The sequence below is a fragment of the Trachurus japonicus genome, chromosome 10, assembly GCF_045865225.1.
Source record: "Trachurus japonicus isolate A0001 chromosome 10, Traja_1.0".
In the NCBI taxonomy this organism is placed as follows: Eukaryota; Metazoa; Chordata; class Actinopteri; order Carangiformes; family Carangidae; genus Trachurus; species Trachurus japonicus.
This window is the reverse complement of record NC_140916.1, coordinates 29,832,567-29,849,863: the sequence shown is the minus strand read 5'-3', so window position 1 is coordinate 29,849,863 and position 17,297 is coordinate 29,832,567. Positions and strand designations below refer to the sequence as shown.

Genomic DNA, 17,297 nt, shown 5'->3' with positions numbered 1-17,297 from the left:
ACCGCACAGCAGAGCAGCTACGGACATTAATCAAGCACACACACAGATGAAGGATTGTGCCCAGGCTCCCTGATGATTGATTTTTCTGTCAGACAGGCGGCTCCTTCAACTCATGTCTGACATTATAGATTAATGCGCTGTTTCCCGTTGCTAAAGTGTCATTCAGCGTGAATACAAAACGAAGTTATCACAGTAACAAATAATATTTCAGCCGCATCACGTTATTTCTTGTTCACAATTGTGGACATCTACTTTGTTTTTCGCCTGACGTCTTAGATAGATAGATAGATAGATAGATAGATAGATAGATAGATAGATAGATAGATAGATAGATAGATAGATTCAGAAATTCAACATTAGTTAACATTGAATAATAATTAAAAAGCATTTTCTTTGTTTATTTCTTGAATCAAGTTACAGTGCAAAAGTGGCAGAGAAACAGAGCTGTGTGAAAGTTCACAAGCTGATTGGTGAATAATAACCTTTAAAAGTGAAATGTAAAGTAGCCCTATATCAAAATCCTCAAAACAACCCTTAGTGGTTTTGTCATTATATCAGCTAAATTAACCCTTCTTTGTGTTCAAGAATGCCACAGCATTCCTTCATTTCAGCATGCAATCAATGTTCATCTTGTGACAACTGAGCAAATTAGGTTAGTTCACTCAGTGATGTCGTCGCCTGAAGAATGAGGTGTTGCTTTTATCATATATCGCTATTTTTAACAAAAGCTCTTCCAGCAGTAGTCACAGCCATTTTCAATGAAACGAAAACGAAAACGTCTCCTCTCAACATCTCTCTGACACACACCAATGTTAGATTTCCCTTTTCTCCACAAAAAAGACACAGCTGTGTGCATGTTTAACTTCCTATTGCAACATACATGTCTCTAAAAGAGGCCAAAAGTTGCACAGTCAAGTCCTGATGGTACAGACTAAATCTTACACATGTTTCTATGTATTGTAAAAAAAATCTCTGAGGTCTGGGTGATTGACTGCTAGGACCATCTTGCCTGTATGTACTTGGCTTATTTAACACTACTCTTCTCCACCCAGATGCAAATTGACAACAAGTTCACACATGATTGAAGAGGCTGGCTGTTAAAATTACTGCATGTTTTGGTGTATTGTTTTTTTGTTTTTTTTAAGTAGCCTAAAATGTGATTTTACTTCTTGCCAAGCTGCACAAAAAACAAATATCAGCTCATGTCTAATCTAGGAAGGTGGTGGATTGCGATTGACAGCGTTGGGGTCATCAGCGGGGTCAATCTTAAAGTCGGTGGGACGCAACTTCATGATGCTGGTCTTCAGGGAATACCACCATCCTCTCCAAGTGTACCAAACTACACCATCATCTGTTCTTCCACTGTAGTGACCATCGGGGTAGTAAGCGCCATTAAGATTTGCTGAGTGACACCTTGGGAGAGAGAAAAAGAGAGAAGAGGAGGGGACGTTATAGTCCCATCATGGTTGTGTATCTTTTTTGTGGGGGTTTTTTTGTGGATGGTGCTGTCTACACATCAAACCGTACTTGTTGAACCACCAGCCTCCTTTGTCTTCCAGGGCACAGTTTCCTTGGTAGTTATCATTATCCTGGTCGTAGGTGCTGAAGTTCATGCCCTGGTGACTGGCCCAGTCTGACACACCAAACTGATAGCTACCAGACAGAGCATCTCCAGCTGTTCCAACAAAGGCTCCAAAGGTAAGTTGGTAGTGATCCTGCAGAAAGAGAAAAATTCATTTTCTCACATGAGTTTAAGATGAGAAAGTGCCAGCTGTTTGCCAACACAAACCTCCATCTTTATGCTAAGCTAACCAGCAAATGCTTTTAAGTACACATCTTTTCATGCATCTCTTAAAGCCTGCACATAAGGGAGAGGAAGATGTGTAAACACATGGGAACAAGATACCACCAAGTAGTTACTACACATTATTTACTGTCTTCAACATTCAGTATCAACACCTTTTCATCAGCCACTTTGAAGGTCTTGTACTCTGCGTAGCGCTGGTTACCATCAAAATCCTCCAGGTTAATCCTCAGAGTATAATTCCCTGGAACGGACAGATTTAAGAGGAACAAATATAAACCTGATGTTGATCAACACAAGAGCAAGGCTATTTAACATCAGTTAAGTCAGTTGCAGTTTTTTCAATTCATTGCAATGTTATTCTTTGTTTCATTTGTGATTTTTTTTAATTTATAATCAATTTAGTGATTGAAGCTGGAAAAAAACCCTCGCGATAGAGTTGCTTACTACTCTATGTTGTAAAGCAAAAGAAAAAGAAAAAGAGTAAATGAAAATGTGCCCGAGAACCAAAATAACAAGCTGCTACATAGTAAGTGAACTGGCACTTTTCCTGGTCAGAGCTGCCATGTTTGACTGTTTGTGGGAGCAACTCTGTGGGCGGGGGAGATCGAATTGCCAACTCATTCTAGGGAAAACTCCTGCTGTGCAAAAAGTCTCTGTGGGTACAGGTTTTCAATTAGTCAGTTAAACCATTATCAATACAGGAAAACAGTTTTTAGAAGTGCTGTTTACCTTGAGCTGTGATGTGGTGCAGGTTTTCATTTCCAAGCCAAAACTCTCCTTGTTCTGCCTGCATGTCTCCAAAACCATCCTTATACTCTGCCCATGACCTATTAGATAGACAGATTACTTCACCCATGACTTTCACATATAGTAATAATACTACTGTATACTTCAGACCTTCACACCTGTTGAATGTCTCTGCTCCATTGATCCGTCTCTGTATGACAGTCCAACCACCCCCCTCACTCATATCACAGTAGAATGTAGTGGTTTTAGTTCTGTAGAAACCACTGGATTTGAAGCCAGATGTGAAGATCTGGGAGCAGTCTGACACACACACAAATACACATTTTCTATTGGGTACATTATCTGATTCAACCAAAATTGCAGTATTTCCAGCTTAATTTTCAAAAGCAGAGAGCCTGGCTGACCTGTGTACTCCGTGTCCTGGGTCTGGTTGCCTTTGGCTTGGTTCTTGTTGCCAGGTTGGTTCAGCAATTGTAATCTGCGTAGGAGGAGTTCTTGTGTCTGAAGCTGGCCCTTCAGAAGCTTCTCCCGTTCCCGCAGATGAGCCACCTCCTCACGGCAAACATTTGACGCCTACACACACACACACACACACATTCAATTTACACAATTTGTACTGTTGTGTCAAGGAGGAGCTTAATTCATATTCATGACTCCATTCCAAAATAAAATAAGAATGAAACATATATATGCATATTATCCATACATGTGAGGGAATACAATTATTTGCTTTCTTACAAATAGTTAGACGAAAGGATTTGTACCATATCCATATTAGTCCACTAAAACTACCAGCCAGTAGCTCAACATAAAGAATAGAAAAGCTAGCCTGGCTCTGTCCAAAGGAAACAAAATCCACCTACCAGCACATCTGAAGCTCGCTAGCTACCACTCCTTAACTCTTAAATCCACACAGAAGGGAGTTAAACAACACATTAAACTGTGTCTTGCCTACAGTTTCCGCTGGTTGTCTGAAAACTGCACAGTGTCAACACAATCTTAACAAGTTGTAGCACATTAATTAATGAGGTTAGAAAGTGACCCCCGTTTACTAAGCAAAGCAAGGCAGCAGTATGAATATTAAAAGCTGATGACTGATGATTCTGTGTAGAGTACTTACACAGAGAGACTGAGAGTAAGCTGTGATGACTATCAGTCCTGTGAGCAGCTGCAGTGAGCCTCTCATCTTCCTCTTCTTCTTCAGACAACAGAAAACTGAAAAACCTCAAAAAGAAAACTCAAAGAAATCCAAAAAGATAGAGACTTCTACCTCTCAGAGTTTAGTTTTATCTGTTTTTTTTCTGATTTTTACCCAACAGTGTATTCAATCCTACCCCCACCTAAGGAAAAACAAAGGTGTGGCCAACTGGAGCCAGAAACCGATGAAATACCTGATTATCTACAGTCATAAAATATAGAAAATATGCAGGGAGTGTCTAGAACAGGAGTACGGTACAGTCAAAATTGGCTGCACAAAAACCAACGGGGCAAAATAATAGAATTAATTTTGTCATGTTATGTGAAAACAAGGAGCACTTTCTCCCACAAACAACAACATCTGGCCAATAGAGTCAATGTGCCAAGCGTTGCTCACCATCCCCACATCTCTCTTCTTTTGTCTGTGTTCTGTCGTCTGTCTTATCCTTTTTCCTCATCTCTCTTTTTTTGTTCTCCTCTTGCCAGCTCTTTGATTTTCCTGTCCCTGCATGCCCACTCATCCAGCTCGTGTTCTCTGCGAGTGTCATTAAGAGACTCGAGCAGTCGCTGTATTGATGAGCTGCCTTGTGCCATTTCAAATAAATGCTGCAGGCAGCTTAATGCCGCCGAAGGTCAGCACAGGAAATCAAAGGGGAGAGGCAGAGCGAAAGGAGACAATTAATCTGAAAGGATCACAAAGGAACTTGAGTGAATATTGTGGCTGTTTCTAATTATTTAAAATGCAGGAGACAGAAGTGTTTCTTAAGGTTAGACAGGTTTCAGTAGGAATGTTGACACGAAAATGATACGAAAGCAACAATGTGTAGCCTATTTCCCAAAATATTGCATTGTTTTTTTAACCATACATTATAATGTAGCGTATCTTGACTTGAATGATCACCAATAAGGACTAAAATAAAACAACCAATCCTATTTAAAGATGCTTTTTGTCAGTTTTCTCTTCAGGCTGGTGGTGACTGATGCATGTCAAGGGTTTCAGCCAGTATTGTGTTTACAAGACAAGAGAAATGAAGACATGATTGTGACAAAAAGTTAACATTGGTGTTGTTTCCACCTCTGGAGGCAGCTCTTGATGAAAAAAGGTTTGACTCACAATGTTCCCTCTAGACCAGTGATTCCCAACATATGTAGGCTATTGCAAGTGGGCCATCAAATCATTTTCAAAATAGTGTTATTTTTGTGACAACAAAAAAGGAAAATGAAAAAAAAAAAGTGATTATATAAATATAAGTGCAGGAGACCAGCAATGATTGTAACAATTTTGGTCTCAGCTCCTGTAACTTGCGGAGTATTCATAGATGGGCTCTCCCCCTCATTTATCTACTACAAATAGCAATGCCTTAAACCTCTCTGTGACTTTGGAGCTTCCTTGAGGTTCTCCTGCTTTCAGTTAAGTTCTTTTTCATTCATTCAGAAATTTTACTTAATAGGATAAACCCCTTGAGAGGAATCCTCTCGTTTTCGAGGGGGTCCTAATATACATTACAAACCAAAAAGAGACAAGACACAATCAACAATCTACAAACATACAACAACAAAGACAACAGACATCAACACAGACATAAAAGAAATGAGTACAAAAATGGACACAACCTCTCGATGGCCGCAAATGGCCATAGTTCTATCTTTATCATTCAAATAAAAAAGTGCTATGAGAATGCATTATTTATGTGACCTCTGTATTGTTTGGGGTGAGTTGGAAATGGTTGGAATCCAATGAGACTGATGAGGATTAGTACAATATTAGCAATGTAGCTATAGCAAAACTTACAGTGACCTGATATGAAATGGGGCCTACCTACATTATGCAAATGTAGTGTTACTGAATCCATAAATGAGAAAAACTAAAAGATTTTGTGTCAAATTGAGTTTTTTATTAGCCAAAATTACCTTTCTCCATCTGGCTTTTTTGAGCACAATAACAATGAGGAATTTGTATTACGTTAACTTCATAAATCATTGAAACCTGACTATACTGATACTTTTGGTGACATGATTATCCTCAGTCTTTGTTGTATAAAAAACTGTCTAGTTCTATCCAGTAGACAATTAGCTGAAGATGTTCTGTGCTTCCTCAGCATCCTCTTATTAGCTGGCATGGCTTCTTCTCCAGAGGTTGTTGCACTGATCAATGATCCTACACAGACAAACAAAAACATTTAAGATCACTAAGCCCACTGCTATTTTTATTCATGTTACATCGAGTGAATGAGTTTTGGCATTTCATTTCAATCAGCACTGACTGGAAAAGTATTCATGTTTCACACACAAAGAATTTGACACCCAAATTTGGCAAAGCAGCAATGACAAGGTGAGTGGTTTTGACATTTGAGCTACAGATGCTTAAACACTTTCAAGTTTTTTTTTTTACCAGATGATGTACGACCTCTCAGACAGACAGATCGCTCAGCCCAGAGCTCTTGCTGTGTCTGGACTCTGTGTTTCTGCTTGATAGCACAGAGCCAGAACATTTCTCAGAATTTGGTCATGGGTTATTTATAAAAAGAAAAAAGAAAAAAAGAACTGCCCCTCTGTTCACTTCCATCATACACACTGTATCCTCATGAACCAGACTACTTAAAATCAGCACCAATACATGTTTATAATACGTTAACACTTGCTGTTGCTCCTTCACTGGCACATTATCAGTCATTATCACCTCCTCTCACCCCCAGGAGTTTAAATCAGACTTCTTCTGGTTTCCCTTAGTATCTCTTCTCCTGGTTGCAGCTTTGTCAGCCTCTCCTGGAGAAGAGAAGAGAAGAGTAGAGAAGAGGGTGCCAGCATTACAAACATCATTATAGATCTAAGAATGAATCATTACCTTTGGTTAACAGGGGTTTTGTCTGGCCCGAGGACTCTGGATCATCTGGTTGATCATCATCAGACTTCTTGTAGTAATACTGTTGATCAGGAGGCCCAAACCGCTGTATACACACACACAATTAGTGCTTTTGTTTCAGTTTGTCCTCACAGTTCAAACACAAGCCTACTGTACCTTGTCAGGCCACATGAAGCTAATGAAGAGAATTACGGGCAGTCCAACAGTGAAGACGTAGACACCCCAGAGCCACGGCCGTGTGTGGGTGGCCAGCAGGAGGCTCTCTATGATACCAGGCTACAATACACATGTACAAAAAGGACAGTACAGAAGCAACAGTTGGTGCATTTTATAAATAATACTGATACCTCAAGATGAAAGAAAAACCAAGAAATCATCTCTGATGTCACTTTTGTTCGTGCAACATTTTGAAGTATTATATTAATAGTTTGTTGTATGAAATGTATCATGCTTCATATGACATTGAAGGACCCTGGATTATTATAATGCAGCAATGTTTATTGATTTCAGGCCTCACTCACTCCCAGTTTTAACTCTTGAGACTAACTTTGAATTTGAGTTTGTTGTTGTTTCTGATAGCTATTAACTCTTAAAATCCATAGAGGCCTATTCATAATTTATATTCATCTTTCTGTTAGAAATCAAGAGAAATAAATTTAAAAAAAAGAAATATAATCTTTATAATCTGTAGATTTAGTCGTTAAACAATAATAAAAGCAGGTTTTACCTCTGCTGCAGCTGACACTGGTGTCACAGTGATGACCAGTGACACACACAGCAACACAAAGCTGATCTCCATCTCTGAAACACAACCTAACATACATACAGTCGGTCATACATGTGTGCTCACATTTACAGCCTTATACAAAAATACCAACAAATTTAGATAAGATGACTGAGAACATCAAAATCAAACACCCTAAGTGTTGTGATTGATCTACAAAGAGATAAAAGACCAAAAGAAGGACAAAACAGTCTCCTGAGAAAGGAAACTAGAACTGGATACTAGAAAAGAAAGAAGCACAGAGCACAAGGGGAAGCAGAGAGAAAGAGAGAAAAAAAGAGAGCAAATATAAATGAAAGTGAAAAAAAGCACAGAGGAAGCTACTGAGAAACAAACAATGTGTTTCTACCTTTTCACACAGTGATTTCTCTGTCTCCACGAGTTCCTTAAAAGTCACTTCCTGATATCTTGCATGTCATGTGAGGTTGGACTTTGGTCCAAAGTCCCTAGCTGACATGCTGCAGAGGATACAGTGACCACATTATAGTCTGACATGGTCATTACATACACACATTAACAGTCTTACACAGTTATAAAAATAGTTAGATTGTAAGTATGGCATTTATCATGCTCAAAATAAATGGAAATGAAGCTGCTCATCCATTATGGAGTGTATAGTTTTTTTTTCTATTAAAACAGAGATTGTCATAGAGGAGAGTACATTACATTATGTTATGACAATTTAAGCTACTCAACAGCACACTTGTCTTGTGTCTTGTGTGTGTTTAAACTGAAATGTTAAGTTCTGCTCTCTCTACACACATGGAGGGTCATTATGAAGGTGGGGGTGGACATCAGGCTTGTGCAAACAGAAGAAACTGGTTTTGTCTGAAATCGCTCACTCATTCACTCCTCCCTACTCACTATCCTGCCTGGTATTTGGAGAGGACTGTGTTTTAATTTAGCTCTCTTCTAACATGCACTGCCAGTGCACTATGGTGAAAAAAAGAAGAAAAAAGAGTGTAATACGATGGACGCTTCTCACCCACAGCAGATAGCATGAACAGTGAAGCATAACCTAAGGTCAAAGGTAAGAAGAACTCATGAGTGCATGACGCAATAATACAAACTAGTGGATTCACCTCAGTTCAGCATCTTGAGCTGTGTTGACATAGATTTTAAAGTAACTCTACACCTTAAAAATTACCAACACTTAGCCTGTAATTGGATTAGATTGGTTGTTTTTTGGGAATGTAATCATAAAGATTATTTTGATTATCAGTAGTTAAATAAAGATTTGCCCTTGACATGTGTTGTTGCAGATCTGTAATGGCCAACAAAGCCTCTGTGTTACTGTACATTTGTGACAAATGTGACAACCCTTGTCTGTTTTATTTTTATTGTTGTATTTTTCTGTTTTTGAACAGCTAATAAATCAAATCAACAAAGACAACAACCTCTCTCTGGGTGTTCCTGGTGTGTCATGTTCACAAAAACATAGGTCACTATGACCAAAGTCCTTCTAGGCTCTGCTATGACCTTGAAATTTGACCTTTGACCACAAAATACAATCAGTTCATCCTTGAAATCAACAGAAATCTTTGAGTAAACTTGAATAAAGTCACAAAAATTGGATGCACAAACCAAAGACACATGATGGCTCTGATCCTGTTTGTTACCAGCACAGCTGCATTGAAACTCTGTTTGCTGTTTGATTCTGTCATAAGAGATATCAAGTTAAAAGTTAAAGACGCCTTCATTCACCTGAACATAAGCAGCAGCTAGGTGCTAGGTCAGTGGCATTCATGGAGAGTTTACGCCCCCTAGTGGATTGGGCCACGAATCATATGGAAGTAGTGGTGATCAGGAGCAGCCTATTAATCAGTATACATGATTTTACTGAGTGACTGTATATTTTATTGTTCTTAAACTGTTTTTCTGCAGACTTGCAATATGTTTAATTCACAATTGTTTTTTAAAATGCAATGATGTTATCCTTATAAGCACAGCTGCATTTAAATCATGAAAGGTGCTACAGACATAAAGTTTATTACTGTTTTAATAAAGATTCACAGTATATCAGGAAGTGTAAAACTGTGAGAGGCAGGATATTTTTTATTTTCTTTTAAAACATTTAAAAAAGTAAAAATACTCTATACTGTTTTTAAACTAAACAAAATGCATTTCTATCAAAAACCAGTCAGTCTACATCAAACCAAATACAAGCTTAGTGTTGTTTAATTTGTGTTTCAATTAGGATTTGGTGGCAATAAAGATACGGTGTGTGACGTTTCATCAGAGCCGGATGTTGATTTCACTGCGCACACCATCGCCACCAGAAACGCTCTCGTTGCCGTCGGCGTCTGACAGGAAGCCGCTGCCTGTGGCCACTGTGGTGATGTTGTTTTCAAGGCTTGTGATTCGCTGTTTCATTCGCTGCTGGGAAGAGTTGAACTCACTCTGCAGACGGGCCAAGCACGTCTGAAAACACGGTTATCATTAGGTGTTATATATATATAATCTGGCAAAGACTGGGTGGAACAACAGCAGCAGTATTAAAGGGATAGTTCACCCAAAATTGAAATTTCGCTACAAACAAGCTTGAAAAATAGACTTATTTAATTTTTTTTCGGGACAATTTCGCATTTCGGGGCTTTAATACAAGACGGACGTTACAAACGAGCAGCATGGAGGTATTTGGATGTTTTTTGGTGTGTCTTTTTGTTACGAAGGCAGTTGGTATCCATTTGCAACCGTTATATGGACATGCACTGCTTTGCCGAGACCCCCTGTAACTCAGAGAAGCCACGGATAACTCTGAAACTTCTCCCAGCCCTTATTCGACATGAGGGTGAGTAGATAATGAGTGAAATTTCAATTTTGGGTGAACTATCCCTTTAATGAATTGCACTGACCTGTAGGCGATCCAGACTGGTCTCCAGCCTCTCCACTTTCTCCTCGAGCTCCTCCCCTGCAGACACATTCACTTCCTCCAAAAGCCCCTCCTTCTGCAGGATGTCCCTCCCCCTCTGCTCCAGCTGGGCTCTGGCGTGGGGGAACTCTTGAAGCGCCTCCATCAGATCTTGTTTGGACAGACAGAACAGGTCTGAGTATCCCAGACTCCGAATGTTGGCTGTACGTCTGTTCCCCATCTTGCTGCCGCTGATGTTGAGAATACTGATTTCACCGAAGCAGCTTCCTGAGGTCAGAACAGCGAACTGGGTGGCTCCATCCTCCCCCACCACTGCTAGGCGACCATCTTTGATTATATACATCTCCTTGCCCACATCTCCCTTGGAAAAAAAAAAGACAGAATAAACAGTAAGGGAAATATCATTTGTAAAAGAGGACATAACAGTATTATATCACGGGTTAACTTTGATGGCTGGGCTGCAGCCATTACTTCAACTTATTTTATGCCACTTTTTGTTGTAGACGTTGTTTGTTGATGTTTTTTTTCTTCTACTTCCATTTCTTCTTTGCTTGGATGTATATTATCTAATTTGTGAATTAATTATTTGTAACAAGGGGTAGACAATGTAAGTTTGCTTCTTTCTGCCCCCTTTCATTCAAGAGTTACAATATTGTCATTTTTTTAATGAGTTTTATTTGTTTTTATGCTCGATAAATGAATGAAATAAATAAACTAAACTAAACTAAACTTTAAATCCAACTAATGTATCCTATAGCCTAAGGGACGCTAAACATGTAATTAGCCATATTCACAGCATCGCCGTCTTTGCTTTCGTCGTCACTCGGGGTGGGAATATTCAGCGCTGTCACATAACGTAACGTTAGCAGTTGCAGCTAATGCCGGCTAACATTCAAATCAGTTTAACCCAAATGTGATTTTACTTTGAAATATGGCCCAATGTCCCTTCGGACATTAACAACCTATACCTTCCTTAAATCTGTATCAACCGGGAAGAGATGAAAGGAAAGCAGTTCATCAGACTCCCGATGTTTGTACGGCAACAGATATTATAGTGTTGTTCATGCATTCTGTTGGTGAAGGGAAAGTGCTAATGTGTAATGGCTACCATGTGTGTGTTGTGTTTTTTTTGTTTTTTTTGGAGTCATGTGCTGCCTGACCATCATTAATTGAAATAAAAGGACCACAGTGTCCACAAATACATTTACTACCTGGCAGTCAATGAAGTGCAGCAGTACTTACAGATAGCAGTGGTACAACTGACCTTTCTGCAGATGTAATCTCCAGGACTGAAAACCTGTGGTCGAAGTTTCAACACCAACTCCACCAGGAGGCCGGCTTCACAGTCCTGGAATATACGAACCTATGCACACGCATGAACGCACCCATGCACGCGTATACACAAGTGCAGCATTTTGTTAATGTAAACTGTGAAACTTTCAAGTCATCATGGTGGAAGATGGAGACAGATATATGAAATGTGAGTGTAAGCAGCAATTCTGTCAGTTTAAGTTATGGTTACATTATCTTTCTGTAGTGGCTCCATCTGTGACTCATTTCTATTGAAGGTTCAGCAATGGAAAAATTTCAAGGTCCACATGGATATGTATAGCATATAGCACCAACATAAGAAATTTAACATGCAATCCTGTTTCAGCATGGGGAGCTTAGTCGAATGGAAAGGTAGTTAAGTAGTACAACATATCTTCAGATTGATGCTTTCTGTACCATAAAGTAATGAAAATATCTAAGTGTTGACAATAATCACCGAATGAGATGACAAAATTTGGTGAAGATTTGAGTTGGGTCACAATGTCTAAGTGTCTTTACCTTTTTCAGCGTGTCCAGATGAACATTAATGGCAATCTCTGCTCTCAATTTACTGGGCAGACTCCTCAGCACTTCCTGTTCATCAATAGTCTTCTGATTGGTCCAGAGGTAGTCAAACCAGCGAATGACGCGCTGCTCAAGCACCTTGCTGACATGTCTGAAGTGCATGTAGTGTTTCAATGCATCTATGCGGCTTTGAAAGACTGCTCTCGTTGCGTTCATGTTGGAAATCATAGCTCCAACGTTTCCCACAATGGAGGCAAAAATCAGGACACCGACCTGGAACAAAGAAGAGTACAATCAGTAAGCTGTTTTGAATTTTACTTTCGAGGACATCTGAGGTAAGACAACATCAGCTAAAGTTACACGGTTGCTAGGGACGTACCAGAAAGTCAAATATCAAGAAGAGATATTCCTCATCCCTAACAGGAGGTGGTGTCTCTCCAATAGTGGTCAGTGTCAGAGTAGACCAGTACAGACAGTAAATGTAACTCCTGCTCAAGGAACCAAACTCTGGGTCTGAGGCGTTTGGATAAACCCAAGAATCGGAGCCGAGGCCCAGAACCTTGGAGAAGCTGTAGTATACACAGGCGTTCCAGTGGATAATCACCAGGATGTACAGAACCAGTTTACAGATACGGAAAGCGTTGGGGTAGCCCGTTCGAGTCTCTGTACGTTCAAAGAACTCAAAGAGACGTGTCAGACGCAGAAGGCGGTTGAATCGAAGAAGAGGAGTGTAGCTGATGCCAACAGTCAGGTATAGCAGGTCGGTCGGAAGGATGGAGCAGATGTCAAGTTTACATTGTAAGGTTCGAACGTAGGTTTCCCTCAGGCGCCGCACGTCTTTCACCATCAAGCCCTGATCCAAGAAACCTTCACATATGAGAGAAATTGAAAGAAATAAATGATACCATCAAACATTTTTGTGTAGTCAAGGAAATTTGAGTTTAATTTCTCTGATTTCATGCTCACAGCACCTGTGTGGAGACGAACAGCAATATCCAGGATATAGACTCCATCACAGACATAGTCCAGGACCAGCCACACTAACACATTCTTCATCTGGAGCTCATCAAAACATGCCCTACAGAAATACATTAAAAAAAAACAGATGAAGAAAAACAAATCATGATTCTGGGGGGGGGGGGGGTGTAATATAGTAATATTTTCAGACATGCCTCCCCTCCCCCTCCTGCTGTACAGGGTAGATATTATCACAGAAGGCAGAAAATCACAGGACATGTCTGTTCTGATTGTGGTAGAATCTTTTTTTTCCTTTTTTTTTTAGCATATTCTCTGTAATAATTCATGAATCGCACATGTATTCCCATGTGAAACAATTTTCCACATGTGGTAACATGTTTTACACATGTTCTCTACATGGTAACATGTAATCACATGTGGTACCATGTAGAGAATTCACGTGTCACGGTTGGGGAAGCAGGAGGACCCAAATGCAGACACCAAAGTTCAAAGCAACAAAAACTATTTATTTCAAAAAACCAAACGTAAAACAACACTGGGATCCAAAGTCCAAACAAAGGGAAAAACACAAAGTATCAACTAAAAAGTCAACAGGCCTAAGTCCTGGACATAAGAAGTATCAAAGTAGCAAAGGAAATAATCACAACTCAAAGAACAGAAAACCGAGGAACGTGGAGTTACAAGACATGGAACAAGACAGCAACGATGACGATGACGATGAACCAACAAGAGACAAAGGGAAACACTAGACACAGGTGGTGCAATTAGACACAGGTGAGACACATGAGGTAATCAACCAGGAGGGAGAACACAGGAAGACAAGACAGGAACTTCAAAATAAAACAGGAAACAACTCAACACAAAGAAACAGACACCAAGAACAGACACAGAGACACAGACCATGACAACATGTGATTCACATAAAATTGGGCCAAAACCACATCTTTCCCATGTGAAAATATGATTCCCATAAGTTCATGTGGCTCATCTTATGACTGGAAATGAGAGCCAGAAGCATAAGATGGAGTAAGAAGGGGCTGCAACCACTGGTCAGTGGGCACAACCCTGAGCTACTAGACTGCCATGTGGGTCTGTGTTATGTGTCCCTCTCTATAGAGAATAAAATCATTGAAGATGTGTTTTGACTCTCCACAGGCAGACCTAAGAATTTCCAAAACATGATGATAAAAGTCAGCGGTGTAGAAACTACTAACTGTCACTAGTTCCCAACCTGACAACTAGTAGAGTCCAGTTATAAAAAACTGCAGCACCAATCACCACCAGCCAGTGGTAGTACGCATCATCAGATGGGGACAAGACTACGATGTTGCACTTCCTTCTCCTGTCACACAGGGAAATAGACAAAAAGGTTTAATGTATGAGGAAATGCCGGGTGTCATTTTAATGTGTGTTTAAGTGTTTGGTTTCTTACTTGCGTCTGTTTCGTCTGATTTCATGATCTGCATCTGAGCCAGTGTGGCTGTGGCTGAACCTGCTGGGCGGAGCCTGCATGTCCATGTGGGCGGGGCCTCGGAAACGCTCCAGGAAGGAGTCTGGTCGCTCCGTCTCTTCAGCCAAACTCTTTTGAGCCCATTCCCTCAGTGTCATCACCATGCTCACCAACCTGAAGGCAAGTAGGCAGACAAAATATACACCTGGAACCAAGCTCTGCTCAGTATAATATCTGTCTCATACAATAATTTAAATGATAATATTGATAATATATTGGAACTAGTAGTCAATAGTCATTCTCTGGAAACTTTTGAAAAACATATTTCTGGCCAGCTGTCATACCTGGAGAGAGCGCCTCGTCCACGAAAGGAATTCTGGGAATTAATATCCCTCCTGTCAATGGCCGCCATTCTCTGAAGCTCTGAAGAAGTGTCATCACACATCGACTGTCCTCTATACACAAACATACCACAAAAACATTTTTTTTTTAAATCATAAATCTATGTCTAAAAACATGCCAGCTAGCCTGATCCTCCAGTCAGTGCCACTGACCAAAGGCACTGGCTCATAATCTGGAGTTGGTCCCCGGGCGCTGCACCGTGGCTGCCCACTGCTCCGCAGGGATGGGTTAAATGCAGAGAAAGAATTTCACTGTACTAGCTGTATATGTGACAAATAAAGTACCTTTATGTATAGTAACATAAATCTACATCTGTGCTCTAATGATTAATGATTAATTAAAGGTTATGTCAGTGCAGCATCAGGAACATTATGAGAGGAGCAGCTCTCAACAAGTACACCAACCTCATCAGCAACACAAATTATAATATGTATATGCATGTGTGTGTGTGTGTGTGTGTGTGTGTGTGTGTACCTGCTGAGTGTGCTGTCAGCTCGGTCGCTCTCCTCCTCTGTCCATGTTTTCACAGACAGCCTGTGTGAATCCTGCACTGGACCTGTCATACTACACACACAACCACACAAACACAAACACATACACACCAATCAGATAGATACACATGCCGATGTACCAAACTTAAGTAAACAGTCATAAGATACACACACACACACACACACACACACACACACACACACACACACACACACACACACACACACACACACACACAATAAAATGCACTCTTACATCAAAGAGCCTCATCATGCATAGACTGTGGGTCTATTTAATGATAGACCCACAGTCAGAAAAGGAAGGTCATCCAGTACAAGGTCAACCTGTATCACACATCTCCATGGAAACCAGATGGCATAGCAACAAGCTGTGCAGCAGTTGTGACGGAGAGACAGACATGATAAACTGAAAGTCAACAAACCTGAGAAATGTACTGATGCCCCAGTCCAGGTCATGAATCCACCAGTTCTCTTCACGTCTTCAGTCTAGTTACGTCCTATCTGTTTTTCTATCTGTCAATGTAAATTCACAAGAGGTTCATCACGAAGGACTGGCGAATACTCCTATGAAGGGATGGATGGAATGAGTGAACAAATGTGGCCGATAAAAGGCATGATCACATGGTGCTCCACAAAAGCGTAGTTTAAATTGCAAATTGCGTGTGCTTGTTCCTTTTCACCAGCAGGCTCATCTCAATTCAAGAACCTTGTTTGAAGTGGCCTCTGAACTCCAAGTGTGTCTCTGTGTGCATATACTCTGCTGATTACTGAGGGACAAGTGTTTTCATCCACACACCTGCACATGTGAATCGAGATGTAATTTCATTTCAGCTTTGTGCAGAAACGGATTTTAATCCATAATGCCTCTCAGTTGTGTCAGGATAACATTGTGCAATAAACAATTCAGAATCTATTTCTTTATTTAGAGCCAAACAGCTCCATATTCAATCTGAATTTACTGAGAATGAAACACAATTTACTTTAAACTCTGGTGTCCACACACATGAAACACACAAAATCATGCAGTGTGATATCAAATATTGCACAATGAATGTCACACGGTTGATTAAATTAGACCCATGATACATGCAGCAAGATTACAAACTATTATCACCATGTCCTATCTACTACACTGTTGACATACTAACAGCCTTGTGGAAATGTCTGGTTAAGCCCTGTTTCATACAAATTTAGTTTTTCCATAGCCATGTTCAGTTTTAGATAAAACAGTGGCTATGCAAAATGTTTGAAATGTTTCATACTTTGTTACAGACGTATGTCTTCCTGTAGCTGTTCAGCACTTCAAACATGCCATATTGTATATGTGATTGTGCCGAAAGGGGCACAATTGTTGTTTCTCGTCTTGTTTTGCTCTGTGATGTTCAAAACATGTTCATATATGTTATGAATAAATGCAAAAGCAGTCAGGAAAAACACTGCGATGTTCGGTTGGAAATTAAGTGTTTTGCACTTTATTACACAATGGTGACTTTATGGTTTTATGTAAATTCAGACCAAGTGTCCTCGTATGTGGACATCATTTTTCTCAAAAGTCAAAAGATGATGCTTAGTTTTTATACTTTCAGGTCCCAATAAGCCCAAATACCAACAAGAAATTAAAAAATGCAACCCAACAAGAGCTTTTGACGTTTTGAGAAACCTTCTGCTTTGCTTTGCTATTGATGATCCACACTGACCTCATATCAGCAAGTGAAATATGAAGCTGAAGCAGAATGTTTTTAGTCAAGCTCAAATTAATGCCACAGGGAAAAGTTAGGAGTCTCTCATTTAAATGCAAATGTATTCTACTTTCGAGTTACTTAACTGAATTGCAATTCCGATTAAAATT

The 17,297-nt window shown here is 40.0% G+C and overlaps 3 protein-coding genes across 6 annotated transcripts; all 3 read right to left on the bottom strand.

The window, feature by feature from the left end:
- Positions 1-728: 728 nt before the first annotated feature.
- LOC146980266 (fibrinogen-like protein 1) lies at positions 729-3,774 on the bottom strand. Its single transcript, XM_085788535.1, has 7 exons — positions 3,675-3,774; positions 2,959-3,127; positions 2,713-2,854; positions 2,537-2,634; positions 1,960-2,048; positions 1,528-1,715; positions 729-1,413 (listed from the first exon to the last, which is right to left on the bottom strand). The coding sequence occupies exons 1-7, from the start codon at positions 3,738-3,740 to the stop codon at positions 1,212-1,214; spliced, it is 954 nt and encodes a 317-aa protein (XP_085644661.1). The 5' UTR covers positions 3,741-3,774; the 3' UTR covers positions 729-1,211.
- A 1,854-nt stretch (positions 3,775-5,628) lies between these two features.
- LOC146980265 (uncharacterized) lies at positions 5,629-7,857 on the bottom strand. Of its 3 annotated transcripts, none has more exons than XM_085788538.1 (6): positions 7,748-7,857; positions 7,342-7,427; positions 6,771-6,890; positions 6,597-6,699; positions 6,432-6,517; positions 5,629-5,909 (listed from the first exon to the last, which is right to left on the bottom strand). In XM_085788538.1, the coding sequence occupies exons 2-5, from the start codon at positions 7,411-7,413 to the stop codon at positions 6,438-6,440; spliced, it is 375 nt and encodes a 124-aa protein (XP_085644664.1). In that variant the 5' UTR covers positions 7,414-7,427; positions 7,748-7,857; the 3' UTR covers positions 5,629-5,909; positions 6,432-6,437. The 3 variants fall into 3 exon arrangements, with proteins under 3 accessions (XP_085644664.1, XP_085644662.1, XP_085644663.1); XM_085788536.1 differs by having other exon boundaries at positions 6,442-6,517; XM_085788537.1 differs by having other exon boundaries at positions 5,775-5,909; positions 6,442-6,517; positions 7,342-7,415; positions 7,748-7,797.
- Positions 7,858-9,523: 1,666 nt separating this feature from the next.
- Positions 9,524-15,784, bottom strand: LOC146980264 (cyclic nucleotide-gated cation channel-like). Of its 2 annotated transcripts, XM_085788534.1 has the most exons (11): positions 15,737-15,784; positions 15,411-15,500; positions 14,879-14,989; positions 14,517-14,708; positions 14,316-14,426; positions 13,078-13,184; positions 12,486-12,973; positions 12,101-12,379; positions 11,535-11,633; positions 10,254-10,631; positions 9,524-9,819 (listed from the first exon to the last, which is right to left on the bottom strand). In XM_085788534.1, exons 2-11 carry the CDS (start codon positions 15,497-15,499, stop codon positions 9,634-9,636), a joined length of 2,040 nt encoding a protein of 679 aa, XP_085644660.1. In that variant the 5' UTR covers position 15,500; positions 15,737-15,784; the 3' UTR covers positions 9,524-9,633. The 2 variants fall into 2 exon arrangements, with proteins under 2 accessions (XP_085644660.1, XP_085644658.1); XM_085788532.1 differs by lacking the exon at positions 15,737-15,784 and having other exon boundaries at positions 15,411-15,532.
- Positions 15,785-17,297: the final 1,513 nt, after the last annotated feature.

Coding starts and splice junctions, on each gene's coding strand:
- LOC146980266 (XM_085788535.1), bottom strand. CDS start 3,740: ATGAGAGGCTCACTGCAGCTGCTCACAGGACTGATAGTCATCACAGCT. Junction 3,128..3,674: donor CTTACTCTCAGTCTCTCTGT/GTAAGTACTCTA, acceptor GTGTGTGTGTAG/GCGTCAAATGTTTGCCGTGA. Junction 2,855..2,958: donor CCAGGACACGGAGTACACAG/GTCAGCCAGGCT, acceptor TGTGTGTGTCAG/ACTGCTCCCAGATCTTCACA.
- LOC146980265 (XM_085788536.1), bottom strand. CDS start 7,413: ATGGAGATCAGCTTTGTGTTGCTGTGTGTGTCACTGGTCATCACTGTG. Junction 6,891..7,341: donor CAGTGTCAGCTGCAGCAGAG/GTAAAACCTGCT, acceptor TGTGTATTGTAG/CCTGGTATCATAGAGAGCCT. Junction 6,700..6,770: donor GCTTCATGTGGCCTGACAAG/GTACAGTAGGCT, acceptor GTGTGTATACAG/CGGTTTGGGCCTCCTGATCA.
- LOC146980264 (XM_085788532.1), bottom strand. CDS start 15,532: ATGTGTTTGTGTTTGTGTGGTTGTGTGTGTAGTATGACAGGTCCAGTG. Junction 14,990..15,410: donor GCTGACAGCACACTCAGCAG/GTACACACACAC, acceptor GTTTGTGTATAG/AGGACAGTCGATGTGTGATG. Junction 13,185..14,315: donor TGGACTCTACTAGTTGTCAG/GTTGGGAACTAG, acceptor GTATTTCTGTAG/GGCATGTTTTGATGAGCTCC.